The sequence below is a fragment of the Orbicella franksi genome, chromosome 2 (genome assembly GCF_964199315.1).
Source record: "Orbicella franksi chromosome 2, jaOrbFran1.1, whole genome shotgun sequence".
NCBI lineage: Eukaryota > Metazoa > Cnidaria > Anthozoa > Scleractinia > Merulinidae > Orbicella > Orbicella franksi.
The window spans coordinates 15,208,471-15,223,999 of NC_138146.1; the positions used below are offsets into that span (position 1 = coordinate 15,208,471).

Genomic DNA, 15,529 nt, shown 5'->3' on the forward strand with positions numbered 1-15,529 from the left:
GCGAGGGAAAGAAAACATTAACTCTTGAAAGTGTTTTATGGGGGTGAACTCGCTGTCGTGTGTTTGGGAAATGCATCAAAAGTGAAATCACGGTATTCTGTTTGCGTGCATGCCTTCAATCTGCTCAGTGCAATGCTGGGAAACCTGCAGCATCAGTTTTATTTATATTTCTTTACTCCTTAGTCTGGGTAACAAGCTTGACTTCAATCTTTTTAGATTGAAACGAAAGGAATATATAAGATATTAACTAAATTTTTTTTCGTTTCATCTCCTCACAGCAAGACCTTTTAGCTATATCGGCTATCGGCCTGTTACCTAGATCGTTATCAAATCTCTCTTTCCCCATTTATTTGAAATCCTCCGACACTAATCAACACATTCAAGAGTGGAAAGATGAATTAAATCTGTGACAAATGATGGGCATTAGCTACACGGGATCTGACTTCATCGGCGAAATAAATGAGATGGCATTCAAAATTTTTAACTATGATAACGGTAACAGTTTTCTTTTAGTGATACCAACTTCAGGACGTTCATCTTTGAGATAAGAGGGTGACTGTATTAATGGCTTTCGTTTTAGCCATTATATTAAACTTTATCTCGGCCACAAAAAGTGCCGTGTAAAAACAAGACGAGTCGTGACATGCCAGTTGTACGTGCGCTAAGAAAGGCGTCGTTCGCGCTAAAAAGTAATACATCTGAGTTTGCAGGCCGGACTGGTACCCTAATAAAATCCAAATTATTCATTTCGGTCCGCCACCTTTTAAATTCAGGGCTTACATAAGCATGACAAGACGCACGTCGTATTTGCCAAGTACCATGTTTAATCACACACCTTGTAACATACATAGAGAAGACTCGGAACTGTCAGAGAAATACGCGCTCTTGCAAAGAAAAACTTGCGAATTCATGTGCGAAACTACAGTAGACATTAAAGAGAGAAAGCCCGAAAACCGTACACCAACCAAAAGGACCGCAAAACTGACGCTTTTCGTGCCTAAAAATAAAGACACGTCTTACGTACAAACTGCAAGTTAATTGTGTTGAACTTGTTGATAGAGCGACTTAGTAAATATACAGCGACAACCTGAATCTATATACCTTCATGTCGAAAGCGAACTTACGATTTAGTCAAACTGTGGCCGGATTTCCCCAGGTAGCATTCTTACAGCATTAAAACAGGTTAAATTTTCAAAGTTGAAGCGGAAGATAATAATGAACACAAACGTTCAATATTACACGTAACTGAAACTCTTAGAGGAATTTGAATACTGAATACTTGTAAACGAAAAACTCGAACGAAAAGAGCCATAAAAAAGGAAACACCTGGATAATTTTGCCATGAAAATTATCCAGGAGTATCCTTGATAATTTTCATTATTCTCTTTCGACAACTGAGTGTTTTTTATAATTATTTACAACATTGAAGCTCAGAATTTCAGTCAACAGTCATTACAATGAACAATAAATCTCTTGAACCTTTAAGCGGTATTGTTATCTTTCACAAAATACGTTTTTAGGATGACAATCTTCTTCTCCTTCAATACGACTTCTATTCAAACGCAAAGCAACAACTTATTAATGCGGATGAATACGAGTTTTAAAAAAAGAAAGCTCGAGTTAAAGTTGTGGTTTCTAGTAAGTCAATTGTCACCCTCGTTTATTTCATTTCTAGCTTTCCGATTGGCTCACACTCTAATTATTTCAAAATGAACATACACAAACAATATTACCTGATAAAGTGATTTATTTCATCAATTCATTGTGAAAATTTATATTTCTGTGAACAACGTGACCTTGTTATTTTTAGAGTCAAAAAAATTGTATTTATTTTCTAGGTTTGTACATAAAAAAAAGAGATTCCAACAAAAAAAAAATTGCAATAAAATTTGCAATATTGAAAAATGTTATCTAAGCATAATGAAAAAAGTGACCAGCACTTTCATCACAAAATTATGTAATTTTTTGCCGTTATTTTACAGTTAATTTAATCTAAGGGAAGAACCACTAGGGTAAGGGGGAATATCTCCCCTGATAATTTTCCAAATAGTAGAAAAAGAAAAACAGTGCGAGCACTGCTCGCTAAATTATAGAGAGTTCGTAAGCGTAAAACGGTCGTGTAATGTTCAAAGGTTACAACAAAAATGAAGCTGAAAATGTTCTCCCCTCCCCCCAGTTACTTTGTATGGTCCACTCCCACATGTATGTGCATTTCATTTGACAATGGGATTGCATCTTCCGAAAAAAAAGGTTGCAATTTGGTTTGAAGGTTTTATAGTTTGCTCATATCGTATATGGCAAAGTGTTGGTTATATCGAATCTTTATATTATTCTGAAAAAAATCTACATTAACACACAACTTTTTCAAGATCGCACAAATTCTCTCACTAGACTAGTTGATCGGTCAGGTTTTGCCGCAATTAAATCAAGAGCAATATCCAGAATCAATAATTTAAGTGATGCATAGCACTCCTTTCTGACTTCGGTTTGAAAAGTTGTTATTTCGCGAGCACATGTAATAAAAACACCCTTTGTTGCTAAATTGCAGCATAATGCCCCCAAAGGATGCTGGTGCATTGTTCAGTAGAGAATCCATTTGTGGTTTCTTTGTTTCCACAGACTTCGCGTCACATTCCTGGCTTTTCCGTAGGCAGGTGTAGTACCCTTCAAAAATGAAAAATAATTGATTGATGTTTTGATCTGAAGCTTATGATTTTAAAAGAATAGATTAAAGGTTTTTGAACTAAATTATCACAGGCCGTGTTGTTGTTGCTGTTAGTTTTTCCCCTTCTTTCGCGGTTTTGTTTTCTTTCAAGATTTCGTCAGTTTAAGCTTGCAGTTACCTTTCAGTTACGAAGTCAAAGCTTTCAGCAAAGAACCTGAGGGCTAATAATCGTTTTAAAGGCTTTTTTTGGTGGACTCGAGACGTCTAACAGGAAAAAGAAGTTACGCATTTCAAAACATGCCGGTTATACTTCACACATGTATGCTAAAGGGATCTTGGGTCTCAAAATGTTAAGGGGCATGCACATGACTGAAAGAATAGTGGCATGATGAAACTGGCTCTAGAAACAAAACGAAACACAACGTAAAACAAGCTATACTGCGGTCAAATAAAGTTCAAAAGTCTCTTGACATACAGTAGGGATCATAATTATTGTTGGAGAATCTTGAACCTGGCATTTGGGAGTGCTGAACATGCAGACATACTGAGAAATCTGAGAATTAGCATTTTCCTTCGATGTACATGAGGTGTGGAATTTAATGTGTCCAATGTACCTGCACTTGCTAAGCTCACAGCAATGTCCTCTGGTTTCGGAGTTTTTAATTCTAGACTTGTCCAAACAGCGGTGGCACCCTGGAAAAGTTTGGACATTTCCCAAGGGAGGGGATAGTTGTCCAAAGAATTTTCTGTTTCCACCATGTTATTTCTGTCTGTACCTGTGAAATATAGACAGGTTGTATTTAAGCTTGTGAACAGCAATACGTCTGTCTTACACGTATACTGTTGAATAAGGCTAAAATTGGTGCAAAAAAATGCTTGCTATGCAAAAATGCCACTGGGAGAATAGAGTAAGGGGGTGGTTGAATGAGCAGCATGGAGGCTATACTCTCATTTAGTCCACTAGCGCTACATAAACTGACTGTATAAAAGTGTCACGTACTATGTTAAAGGATGAGCATTATTTACATAAATCTTGCATGTAGCTTACATAGTTATTAGCTCCAAACTTGAACATGCCAGTAACCGTCTCATTGCGCATCTGTGATTCTGTGCACTGTGCACTGGCCAACTTTGTGCATCCTTAAATTTTCTAGATGCATCATTGGATAGTTTATTATATAACTGAGAAAACTAATTCATTGTGATTGGCTGAGAGCAGCCCAATTTTTCGTTAATTCTCAATTCGCACTGCAGTGCTAATTAATGCGTACGCTTTTATGGTTTTCCCAGTCATATAATGAGTAATTGTATGAAGGCTCAAGCAATTAAGGATTTACACTATTCATGATATTTGAATCTGCCCCCCCCCCCCCCCCCAATCCCTCCCAAGCCCCCACTCAATCCATTGCAGGGTACTCTCTACCATTCTGCCATGTTACCTCAACAATTTACCCATTTATACAGCTGGGTGGAGAGAGGCACTGTGAGGGGAAAATGTCTTGCCCAAGAACAGAGCAGAACAAGCCCAGGCAGGGCTGAAATCTGGACAGCCAGACCTGGAGTCCAGCACATTAAGCATGAGGCCACCACACCTCCCATCATCTACATATATGCTTCCTTATGTAAAAAATTAAAACTAATCTTAATATTTATCACAAGGGACAGCAATATTACCACTGTTCCCTTCCCCAGCATCCCCGGCTTGTCCATCACCAGCTGGGTTGTTGTTATTATGAGAGTTGGAGCCTGAAAAAAAAAAAGAGTGATCAATAAATTCTTGTTGTAAAATCCAGGAAAAGCATAAACATGTACATATACACATTTTGTTGCAAATCAAACACAGACAAATCCGTGAAGGATAGTGATTAAAAAAAAAAAACATTTTTGGTTTCAAAACTGTTGCTGCACCAATTAAGCTTGTGGCTTAATTCTAGATGTTTGTCATACAGTTATGAAATGAGGAGCCCCTGTTCAATATCATAATTATAAATTAATTACGTAGTGAGAAACAACAAAGAGGATATGCAATTCCTGTCCTCACACACTGCAGGGTTGTCATAATGGGCTGTAACCCATAATACTTGTTACGGCTGAGGATGTTTGATAGCCCTTGATGCTACGGGTGAACTCACCTGTAGTTGATACAATTCACCCAAAAAGTACCAAGTTTGTTATGGGTGTGAAGATCAAGGCTACAGGTGAATCAAAACTTAATGACAGCCCTACATTCCACTTCTCAGCCTCCCCTGACTTTTATCCTGTTCTCATGGATAACACAGGGGACCACTAAGGATATTGGTTTCACAAGCTCCTCCCCCCCTCCCCCTCAATATGCCTTTCACCCTACTCCCCCACCCCCTCCCATCCCATACATGTTAAATCAATCACTCTACCTGTCCACTGAATGTGAACCACATCAGTTTCTTTTTTGATGTTTAATTTGTTGGGAACAAAATCATATTCAACAGCTGGATAAACCTGCAAAAATATAACAAAAATTAATCAATAAATACAGTAAACAATTAAAATATGTCAGTGTGTTTATTAAGAATTTTAATGGACATTGCTGGTTTTAAATTAAAATCTCTAGATCTGAAGTTAAGCCCTGGGAAACGATCACAAGATTTCAATGCAACATATTGCAACATTGCTGGGCACATGTTGTGTACATTTGACCACCCTGTTGCAAAGTGTTGCCACTTATCAGAGGTTGATATTTTCAACACCCAACATGTCTCAACACGTCACAACAAAGTGGCCAAATGCACACAACAAGTTGCGCACAACAGTGTTGTGATATGTTGCATTGAAATGTTGTGATCATTGGGCCGGGGCATTATGTATTTATGAATTATACTTGCATGTAATGATACTTAATAAACATAAGTACAGTTGACCCCGGCTAACTCAAACCTTCAAGGAATTCAACAAAGTTTGAATCATTAGGAGTTTGATGGGTGCAAATGAACAGAAATTATCCCAAATTATCCCAAATCATTTTAATTTCACAATTTACCAATATTATCTATTATTATAATTAGCCGGTTGTTTCAGCCTTGACAATTTATCATAATCAGCAATTCTTGTACTAAGAATTAAGCTTGTGAAGTTGCTCTGATAACACCGGACATTACTATAACAAGTACATTGAATATTGATTTTTCCTCTCACATTATTGGTACCTTAAAAGTATTGTACATTGAATTTATTGAATATTGAATATTGATTACATCGAATATTGATTTTTCCTCTCACATTATTAGTACTCTGCAAAGAAGTTGGAAAATAAAACCCATACTTGACATACATTGTAGTATATTATTCAACTAGATATTGCTTTTAATTATAAAGTTCATAGAGCTGTTTTCAACTGAGTGTCATAAAACCAAAACCAAATAGACTACAAGTAGGCAGTCCAGTGAACCAGTCAAAACTAAAACACAAAGCATGAGGAAATGCGTATATAATGTGACTGTATAACTGTGACTCACTTGCATACATTCCGCAATGCTTTGTGTTTGAGTTTTGATTGGTTCACTGGACTGTTTGCACTTTTTGATTGCGTGGCTAGAGTGATCAGCCAATTACTGGTTTTATTTTTACTTCCATTTGGATGAAAAAGTGACGCAAGTTTTTAAAGCCACTCATGCAGTGCAGTGATACAATCTTGAGAAATAACTTCTTAATAATTAAACGAACTCTGTTTGATCCATTATTACTGACAATACCTGTACAATGTTGCCTCTCTTTCCACGAACATTCAAATTGTAAATGTTTTTGTCAAATGGTACAGCATCTGTTAACCGTTGGCTTAGCTGAATTATGTGTGATCTGTCCTGGAATGTCCTTCCATATTGAGCTGTATTTATTGCAAGTTTTAATGGTGACGAACCACCAATGTCAACAGCAGGGTTTTGCTGAATCAACCTGAAAATGATTCACAACATACAATATCATTCCACAGTCAAACGGATACTTTTAGCAGCATCAACAGCACATATCTTTTTAAATAGATGTTTTGGTTTTTGAAAGAAGAGGAGAAGAAGACCGAAAGAAAGCGTGTCTGGAAAACCCGAATAGCGAATAACGAATTGTCGCGAATAGTGAATGGCGAATAGTCCCAAATAGTGCGAATAGTCTCGAATAGTGCGAAGTGGCGAACAGTTGCAAAAAGTGGCGAATAGTGACGAATAGTTGTCAATAGTCACCGCTTTAGATCTAATATCCAGTGTTAATTAATTATCCAAATAAGCAACAGAATTTCAGTGGATTTATTACCTTTTCTTCTCTGGACTCAGGCTAGTAGGCTGTCCGTCGCCGACATTAAGAAAACAGAAAACACAAGGATAACCTAATAAAGATGTATTTACGCTTTTGCAGCAGTTAAAACAGAAGAAATTACGTTTCGAAACACCTTTTGTCCTGATAAGCACCCGTGCTTTTTAGCAGGAAGATCCCATCCTAAGTTGCTATGAGGTTGACTGCGAGATACTGGGTACCCTATTTGCTACTATTTGCCACTATTTGCCACTATTTGCCACTACATGTATTTACCACTATTTGCCACTATTCACCACTATTTGAGACTGTTCGCCACTATTCGCACTATTCGAACTGTTTGGTATTCGCTATTCGGGACTATTCAGTGGTCGTTATTCGCGACTATTTGCTATTTGCTATTCGGGTTTTCCAGACACCCGTTTCTAAACGTAATTTCTTCCGGCTGTTTTAACTTTATTAGGTTATCCTTGTGTTTTCTGATTTCTTAATGTTGGCGATGGACAGCCTGCTAGCCTGAGTCCAGAGAAGAAAAGGTAATAAATCCACTGAAATTCTGTTGCTTATTTGGATAATTTATAATTAATGCTGGATATTAGATGTAAAGCGGTGACTATTAATGACTATTCGTCATAATTCGCCACTTTTCGCAACTGTTCGCCACTATTTGCACTATTCGGGACTATTTGCCATTCACTATTCGCGACTATTCACTATTCGCTATTCGGGTTTTCCAGACACCCCGAAAGAAAAAATTGACCAGTGTGTCAGGACCAAAAATTAATGAATTAAATTCCGGCCTGTTCAGCGCCTTAATCGCTTGTGCTAACGAAGCAACAGTAGGAAATTAGCTTAATTATATGAATACAAAACTTGTATCGGTTCGAACAACTAGTGGCAAATGGGGTGCTTTGGTGACTTCATTGTCCAGCGAGATAAAAGGTATCTTCAAAAGTTCAACAAAAGATCTCCAAACGATAACACTAGGAAAACTGAGTGTTTTTGCATACATTATTTCTTGAAAACGAAGTGCAAACCAGCAAAAAAAGCTTCAGAGCAATGTTTCTCAAGTTAAATGAAGCCCACATGCCAAAATTCAGCTTGAAAAATCTAGGGGACATTCCTGCACGCGGCCTTTCAATAATATTATTTGGACCAGATCAAGGTCAGATCTATAGGAGCTACAAAACTGGATAAATGGCACTGACCCTGAGTGCGAATGAATTTACAAATGACCATTCTTGAACTACCAACTTGGTCAGGTGTGATAATAATGCTCTCTCTGAATTTCACTCCATAAAATATTAATTAATGTATGAATTGGGTACAAGTACTCATCCTTACTTATTGTTAAAAGTAGCATTAGTGCTCCAGCCATCATAGTCATCAGTGGATATGTTATATCTGAAAAGTGAAGAACAGCTATTTAAAATTTTTTGAATTAAAATTAATTGGTCAGGACCATTTGTACCTGTAGGGAATTGAGCTAGTGGACCAAAAACAGACACTTCTTAAAACATCTGTCCAAGACATAACATACAAAACGGGACATTTCTGGAATTCATCTACACATGTACTTTTCAGCTAGAATTTCTGAAGTGCATGAGATGGAATGGAGTAAGTTACAACACTGTACATATGTATTACATGAATGTGTGGCATGTATAATTTATGCTTACCTTATTCTAAAAACACAGCGCTGAGCATGACCAGATGGAAAGTTAGGAATTGTCCAAGTAAAGTTTGGAGTCACACCCTCTGGAGTGTTACCAAGGTGATTGTCCCGTGTCCAAGGAGCCTGGCCACAGTATGGTTCATCAAGTTTCACCAAGCACTGGGGCTTATCAGAGCCATGAGGGATGCCCCAAACAAAACGATCTCCTGCCTCCTGACAGCTCTTCTCTTTATTGTACTGGGGAGGCATCTTCTCAAGGAAATTTGTAAATATCATCCATTTCCCATTGTTGTCTGTGCAATCTTTGGCATTGTTGTACTTTGACCAGTGTTTGCGTACTTTTCCACCAGGGTAATACTCAACACACTCTCCTATTTGTGGATCAAAGACAGCATCATTTAAGGATTGATTAATTATACATGAATTGATTTGTGATCAATGAATCAAATTATCTTTTTTATAATAATACCAACGTCAATTCAATGACTGTCAAAGGCACACCAGGCAATATTTCGGCACATCAACTAATGGATCGCTACACTGGGTATTTTTTTTACAATTCTTAATTAGTTAAGATCCTATACAACCATAAAGTCCTCAAATAACTCTTAATAACTACATGTAGATAAGTTAAACATAAATCTACATGACTGTGTAGAAGTCAAGTCTGTGAGGATCCCTAACAGTTTTACCAGTGACCACATGCTACAAGACTAAATACCACTACTCCCCCAGCCCACCCCTAACCCACCCCACTCCACCCAGGACGTAAAACTTACTTAAATGCAGGTGAAGATTTTTAACTTTCATTGCATGACTGTACATCACCAAAAATCCCAAAGTACTCACAATTTTATTTGTATAAATTTACCTTTTGGTTCAACATTAAAGCTGTGCTTCTTATAATATTCACACTTAGACGTATCACTGGTTAAAATTGCAATGTCTTTCCACTCTGTTGGATGCCAGTATGGATAATAGTCCCTCTCCTCTGGACACTCATATCCTCGCCGTGTGCCTGTGGGATTCTGCCTTGTGTAGATACTCTCTTGACCGGCTAACTTTTGATCAGCAGTGAACAAACCTGTAAGTGTTTGACAAATTAATGGAATTAATACATTTCTCAGTATAAATGGCATTAAAAGTCACCTTTTTCCATATCATGCAGTTTCATTGTATTTAACCCAGCTCCTGGAAACCCTGGAACCAGCTGTACAATGGTGATAGCCTTGCTACCATTGGCTATCTTAACTGCAGGGCTGTCATTAAGGGCCGTAACCCGTAACACCTGTTACGACTATGTATGCTCGATTGGCCCTTGATGCTACGGGTGAACTTGCCTGCCGTTGATATAATCCACTCATAAAGTAACAAGTTTGTTACAGGGTGTGAAGATCAAGGCTACTGGTGAATGACAGCCCTAAACTGTTACTGTGATTGAAGGTGGGTCATGTCATTTCATGTGCACACTCCTTAAGGGGACCACATTACTTTACGCATTAGTGCCAATGCAAAATGAAAATGCACCAGCCCACCCCCTCCTCTAATGAATGACCAGTTCCTAAGAGAACAATCAAGCTTTCTTTGGGTACTTCCAGGACTTTCCAGGTTTTTCAGGACCCATATGAACCTGGCTTCTAGCTGATGTCACAAGAAATGCTTAAGGGTACATGCAAGAGCTCTGACCGAGTCTCTCATTATTCAATAAATGCTTCTTGGCAAGTGTGGCCCAAGAGAAAATGCATAAAGAGGGGAACGGGAAGACCAAAACAATCCTGGAGACACATAGTGACAAAAGAGCTGGAGAACTTCAGCACCACATGGGGTGGGGCTGGACTGATTACAAAAAACAGAGTCTGGTAAAGAGCTACAGCTAGTGAAAGCACTATGCATCAAGAGGGGCAAGGAGGATTAATGAATAATGAATGCATATGAGGAAAAATGTGAATACATGTAGTTAAAAAAAAAAACAATCACGTAATTTATGGGGGGCACTTCTTAACTACCAATTGGTCATTACCACTCCTTCTGTTAGCTGTTGGTTTACAGCATTAATAGGTAAGGTAAGGTAAAGTCTGCATGCGAGCCAAGTGGCCCATCAGGCTGGAGCTTATCTCGGTTTCTGTAGCATGAAGCGACTAGGAGTATTTCTACTCCCCCCTGGATGGGATGCTAGTCCATCGCAGGGTTACCCCCAGCATTAAGTTCACTGGTACCCATTTATACACCTGGGTGGAGAGAGGCACTGTGAGAGTAAAGTGTTTTGCCCAAGAACACAACACGATGTCCCCCGGACAGGGCTCAAACCTGGACCGCTCGATCCGGAGACGAGCGCACTAACCACGAGGCCACCGCACCTCCCATGCAGTCCTTCTGTTAGCTGTTGGTTTACAGCATTAATAAGGAGCACTTATTTACCTTTGTTTCGCTCTCTTCTCTTGCATTTATCATACCACTCCCATGACTCATGCAAACCTCTGTTGATATCCATATTCCCAGTTTTCCGTTGTTTATACTGAGCTTGAGTTTCAGCATCTTTCTTAGTAGTAGCTGTAAACTTCGGTGTGTTTGTATTGATACCGTTACGCAAAGTGTTAACATCGCCATTTGGTTTGTCCTGTCCTGGAACCCACTGACACATATACTGCAACACAACATTACTGTTCATCTTGTGAGGGTTTGTCACATCATTCCCACCAGAACCATGTTGATTGGTCCACTCAAATGTGAGAAATGTTTTACCTTGGTCTGTGCCTCCACTTTGGAAAAAATTCTGGAAAGCATTTAGTGCAAAATGAGTTGTTAAAATGTACATAGTACCCCTATCTACATGTACATCCAATCAGATCATTAAAAAAGTTTGTATGAGTAACAAATTGGGTAAAAATATATATCTAAATGACATAACATTATTGTACACTGTCAGTAAGTTACATAATAAATTCATTACGTGCTGTACCATGTTGTACTGATCTTGCGCTTTAGTGGCAGCTTTGTTTGTTTTGTCTCCAACATTGTATCCACCACGGTTATTATTCTGTGAAAAGAAACAAAATCAATACAAGTCATTCCATACTGAATTATGCATGAACCGGTTGTGTATTATAGCATCAAATTTTTTCCCATGTTGTTAATCCCTAAGCTGAGCATGGGAATATATCAGGGAATACAACACAATTTGAATCACGGAATCTTCATGTGTTAGAAGTTTGAAGGATAATAAGCAGAGAGAATAAATTACAGGGATCAAGTTAGAAGTCTTGTCTGTGAAGCTAATTATAGGGGCACTTATAAATGTCTCTTATGACTAACTCTGAGGAAAATCTTTCAGATAACCTGGGGTGGATACAGGATTTTAGAGAAGGGGGTTTGAGATACAGAACGCTGAAGACAGTCTCCTCCAGGGGGTCTGGGACATCCTCTCTGATAAATTTTTAAAACTGGGGTCCTCAGAAATGGAATTTCTGGCATTCTGAGGCCAAATCAGTGTGTTATAATGTCTCATTTTTTGTTTATCTAGGAGGTTCAACCAAACCCCCTAAACCTCCTAGGTTCAGCACTTTAGGATAACTGAACCCTTTTTTGATTCTCCTGGTCAGCTTGAGTAACAAACCATACCTACCAACTCTATTTGATTTCCTAGGAACCCCCCTGGAAATACAGACTAAATCCCCCAGATACAAACTGATTCTGCCAGATAAATATATTAAGTAGCTGCAGTGACCTGTTTCTCTAGCTAAGTACATGTTAGTAATCCAGGGGATCTCTAAAGTATCAATCCACCAGGACGTCCAGTGTGGATTGTGTGGGTAGCCCCTCATTACTCTTTGTCAAGTGTAATGCAAAAGTACATGCAAAAGAAAATAATCACGCCTATTGACAAAGCAAGAGAATCTGCATCATAAATTAGCAGCTTATCAGGCAAGTTTGGTCTTGCTGCGGGTAATTTGGTTTGAGTGCGTCTCACCAAAATACTATCAATGGCAAGACAAAATTGACAAGTAGACAGGGCTTCTGATTGGCTAATTCCATCTGGGAACAGTTATCAGGCTAACCACTAACTTAAGTTCCAGACGGACCACCAGGCATGTAGTCTACATAAAGTTTTAAAACTTTTCCATAGACGGCGTTGAAAAGGCTGTTTCTGGATATCAGCCATCTAGCCACTAGCATTATCATACTGATACAAACAGTCTGTAAAATACGTATCAAAAGATGGTAAGACTTCCCAAGTTTACTCTACAGTGTAGAGCCTTGAAACCCTCCCCGAGGGTTAGAATTGTTAGCCAAATATTAAACGTTCGAGAAACTCCTCAGTTTACTATTTTTTAAACAGCTGCCTTATCTTTTTCATACAGTTTAACTCCACACAAATCAATAGCACTGCATGCAACACTTCCCACCAGAGATCATAAAACTATTAAAACTATTTTTTGCGTGAAATCCATATTGGTCAAATATGGCGCCAATAAGTTGAACTCCTAATTCATTATTCACGCAATTCAAGATCATTAAATCCGTAGAGAAGTTCATTTTGGGAAGTGATAATTACCAAGACTGCTTTAAGATATTGAAGTAACAGAACTACTTTGTGCACTATCTGTACCTGAGAATCGAAGAGTCTGTTGGCATTTTTTCTCTGCGCCGATCTCTCGTTCAGACGATTATTCGTTCCTCGAGGATTGTGCATGTAAATGTCTGCATGGCAACAAGACAACAGAATGGCAACCAGTGCAATATTCAAAGGTTCCATTACTGCCAGGCTCGAGAAGTAACAAATTCGTGATTTCGAAATCAGCCTGTACAACCTTTCACTTGCACCAGGTACGAAAGGCTGCGTCGATGTTATCATTACCATATTTGGCTGTGGAATCTTCACTTCCGGGTCGAGTGTCAAAAATGGCAAATGACGTAGTGCCGGAAATGATATTAACTGTAAGTCACGCGCGACTTACCCACTCAAGGGCCCACTTCACGGCCCACTTCACGGTCCACTTCACATCCTACTTTCTTTTTGCTTCACGACCCGCACTGAAATCTAGATTGTGCTCATTTTCCCAGATTTTTCATGACTACCGCAGGTCAGCCTGGTCGACTATTACCCTACCAAAACTAACCCTGCAGACTGTTCGCAGTCTGAAAGTTTGTTTCCAAGCTATGGCAGTTACCCTTCGGGTATTTTGGTTTTTATCAGGCGTTAGTGTAGTCTGCGGTCTGCTTTGTATACTGACCTCGCCGGGCAGTGGGGTCCCAGGCTCCGTGAGTCTTTTCTTTACGGTATTTCATTTGAGACTGAGTCTCTAATTCCAGAGTTATTCTTAAGAAATTCTGAAGGGTTCTAGGCCCTGTAAGTTTGAAATTTGTGGTTCCTCTATGACCTGAGTTCATACTCTACGGTGCATTTGGCAATTTAAGAACAAATCAAGGGTTTCGGGGAAGGAATGCAATATGCCATTATTGTGCAAAAAAAAACAAAAAAAACCGTGCCACATGTTTGGACCGAGCCTCAGGGAACAATCATAAAGTTGAGGTTGAACTGATGTTCTTAAAATGTTGTTCCCTTTCATTTTGAAGCAAAGAAAAATAATTGAAGTAAATTGCCGGCAAGGAACTGATAACCAGGAACTGACATTGAACTTGAACTTTGAACTTGAACTTTAATCTAATTGTTTCATTTAAACTCACAGACCCCTATTTGCACATTGTCAGGTTATGACAATGTTGGTTGTAGGCTCAGTGAATTTTCACAGAAAATAAGACAAACTTAAAGTTCTTATACAAAATGAACCTTGTGATACGGTTTGAGGTCTGTTTGTGTCACCAGCTAGTGAGTAGGAACCCTTGGGCTGGTGACCGTGACTCCCTTACTGAACAGAAAGTTGCAAGGGAACCCTAAAGACGCTCACCAGAATGGTTCTTGTGCTTATAGACTTGCTGGAATTCTTGGCGTTTATCCCTCAGAGGTACTCCTGATGGTTTTTTTTTTGTTGTTGTTGTTGTTGTTTGCTGTTTTTTAATCTTAACTTATTTTTTGATTTTCAGCGTAAAGATAAAACTTTACACACTTTCTGTGAATCACAATTACATTACATACCTCGATAATTTCTTGATCATGACTACTTGACTCCACTTTACACCTGCTTTGTCTAATAATGCAGGGGTATATGGGACAGGGTATATCACGTGGTGATCAGCTAATCCTCAGAACCAAACACTTTCTATCTCAGTTTGTTTCGCTTCATTCTTTCTTTCTTAGTTACTTTTTACATATGTCATTCTTTGTTAGGATTTTTTTTTTGTTAAGCCTCGTAGGGTGGACTTCCAATCGCTTGAAGCTTGAGCCTGGCTCCTAGCCAGATTTCCTGCCTTTGTGTCTCCACTGGGGTATATTTTTCGCACGCTTTTTCTGGCCCTCGTCTGAACGCATTTGTTTCAGTTGCATGCGGTAGCTTAGTTCTGTTACTTCAGCCTCCTAATTCAGTTCGTTCGTTATGTGTATATATATAAACAGCTGCGGGCGGACTCCGATATAAATGGGACTGGGGGTGCTCGTCGTACCTTTTGGAGTGGGGGGGGGGTGGACAGGGGGGTCAGAACCTCCCGCCTCCCGTACCCCTCCCGCCTCCTATTCTCCCAGGCTCCCGCCCCGCTGTGTCCCCCCCCCCCAACTTTGGAAGTTAAAAAAGCAGTTTTGGTGCCTCTTAGGGTGTTCAGCCTCAGAAGGTCCACAGCGCGCGGGAGCTTTTGCGGTAACTTTTAGGGTATTGAGCAGAAAAAATATGACAGGAGATGATGTGTTGGTTTAGAATTGGTACCTTTAAGGGGTAAAGAAATTTCAAGCCACGTCCACAAAACAGGATCTTGGTACCTCTTAGGGGTTCTTTTCAAAATTTCCGACGAGCATCTCCGTC

At 39.1% G+C, this 15,529-nt stretch overlaps 1 protein-coding gene across 1 annotated transcript; it reads right to left on the reverse strand.

Annotated features, from left to right (window-relative positions):
• Nucleotides 1-804: 804 nt before the first annotated feature.
• On the reverse strand, nucleotides 805-13,854 carry LOC145478193 (protein DD3-3-like). Its single transcript, XM_081456135.1, has 11 exons — nucleotides 13,225-13,854; nucleotides 11,578-11,655; nucleotides 11,037-11,391; nucleotides 9,490-9,702; nucleotides 8,623-8,989; nucleotides 8,288-8,347; nucleotides 6,394-6,592; nucleotides 5,059-5,143; nucleotides 4,340-4,411; nucleotides 3,280-3,441; nucleotides 805-2,664 (listed from the first exon to the last, which is right to left on the reverse strand). Exons 1-11 carry the CDS (start codon nucleotides 13,474-13,476, stop codon nucleotides 2,453-2,455), a joined length of 2,055 nt encoding a protein of 684 aa, XP_081312261.1. The 5' UTR covers nucleotides 13,477-13,854; the 3' UTR covers nucleotides 805-2,452.
• Nucleotides 13,855-15,529: the final 1,675 nt, after the last annotated feature.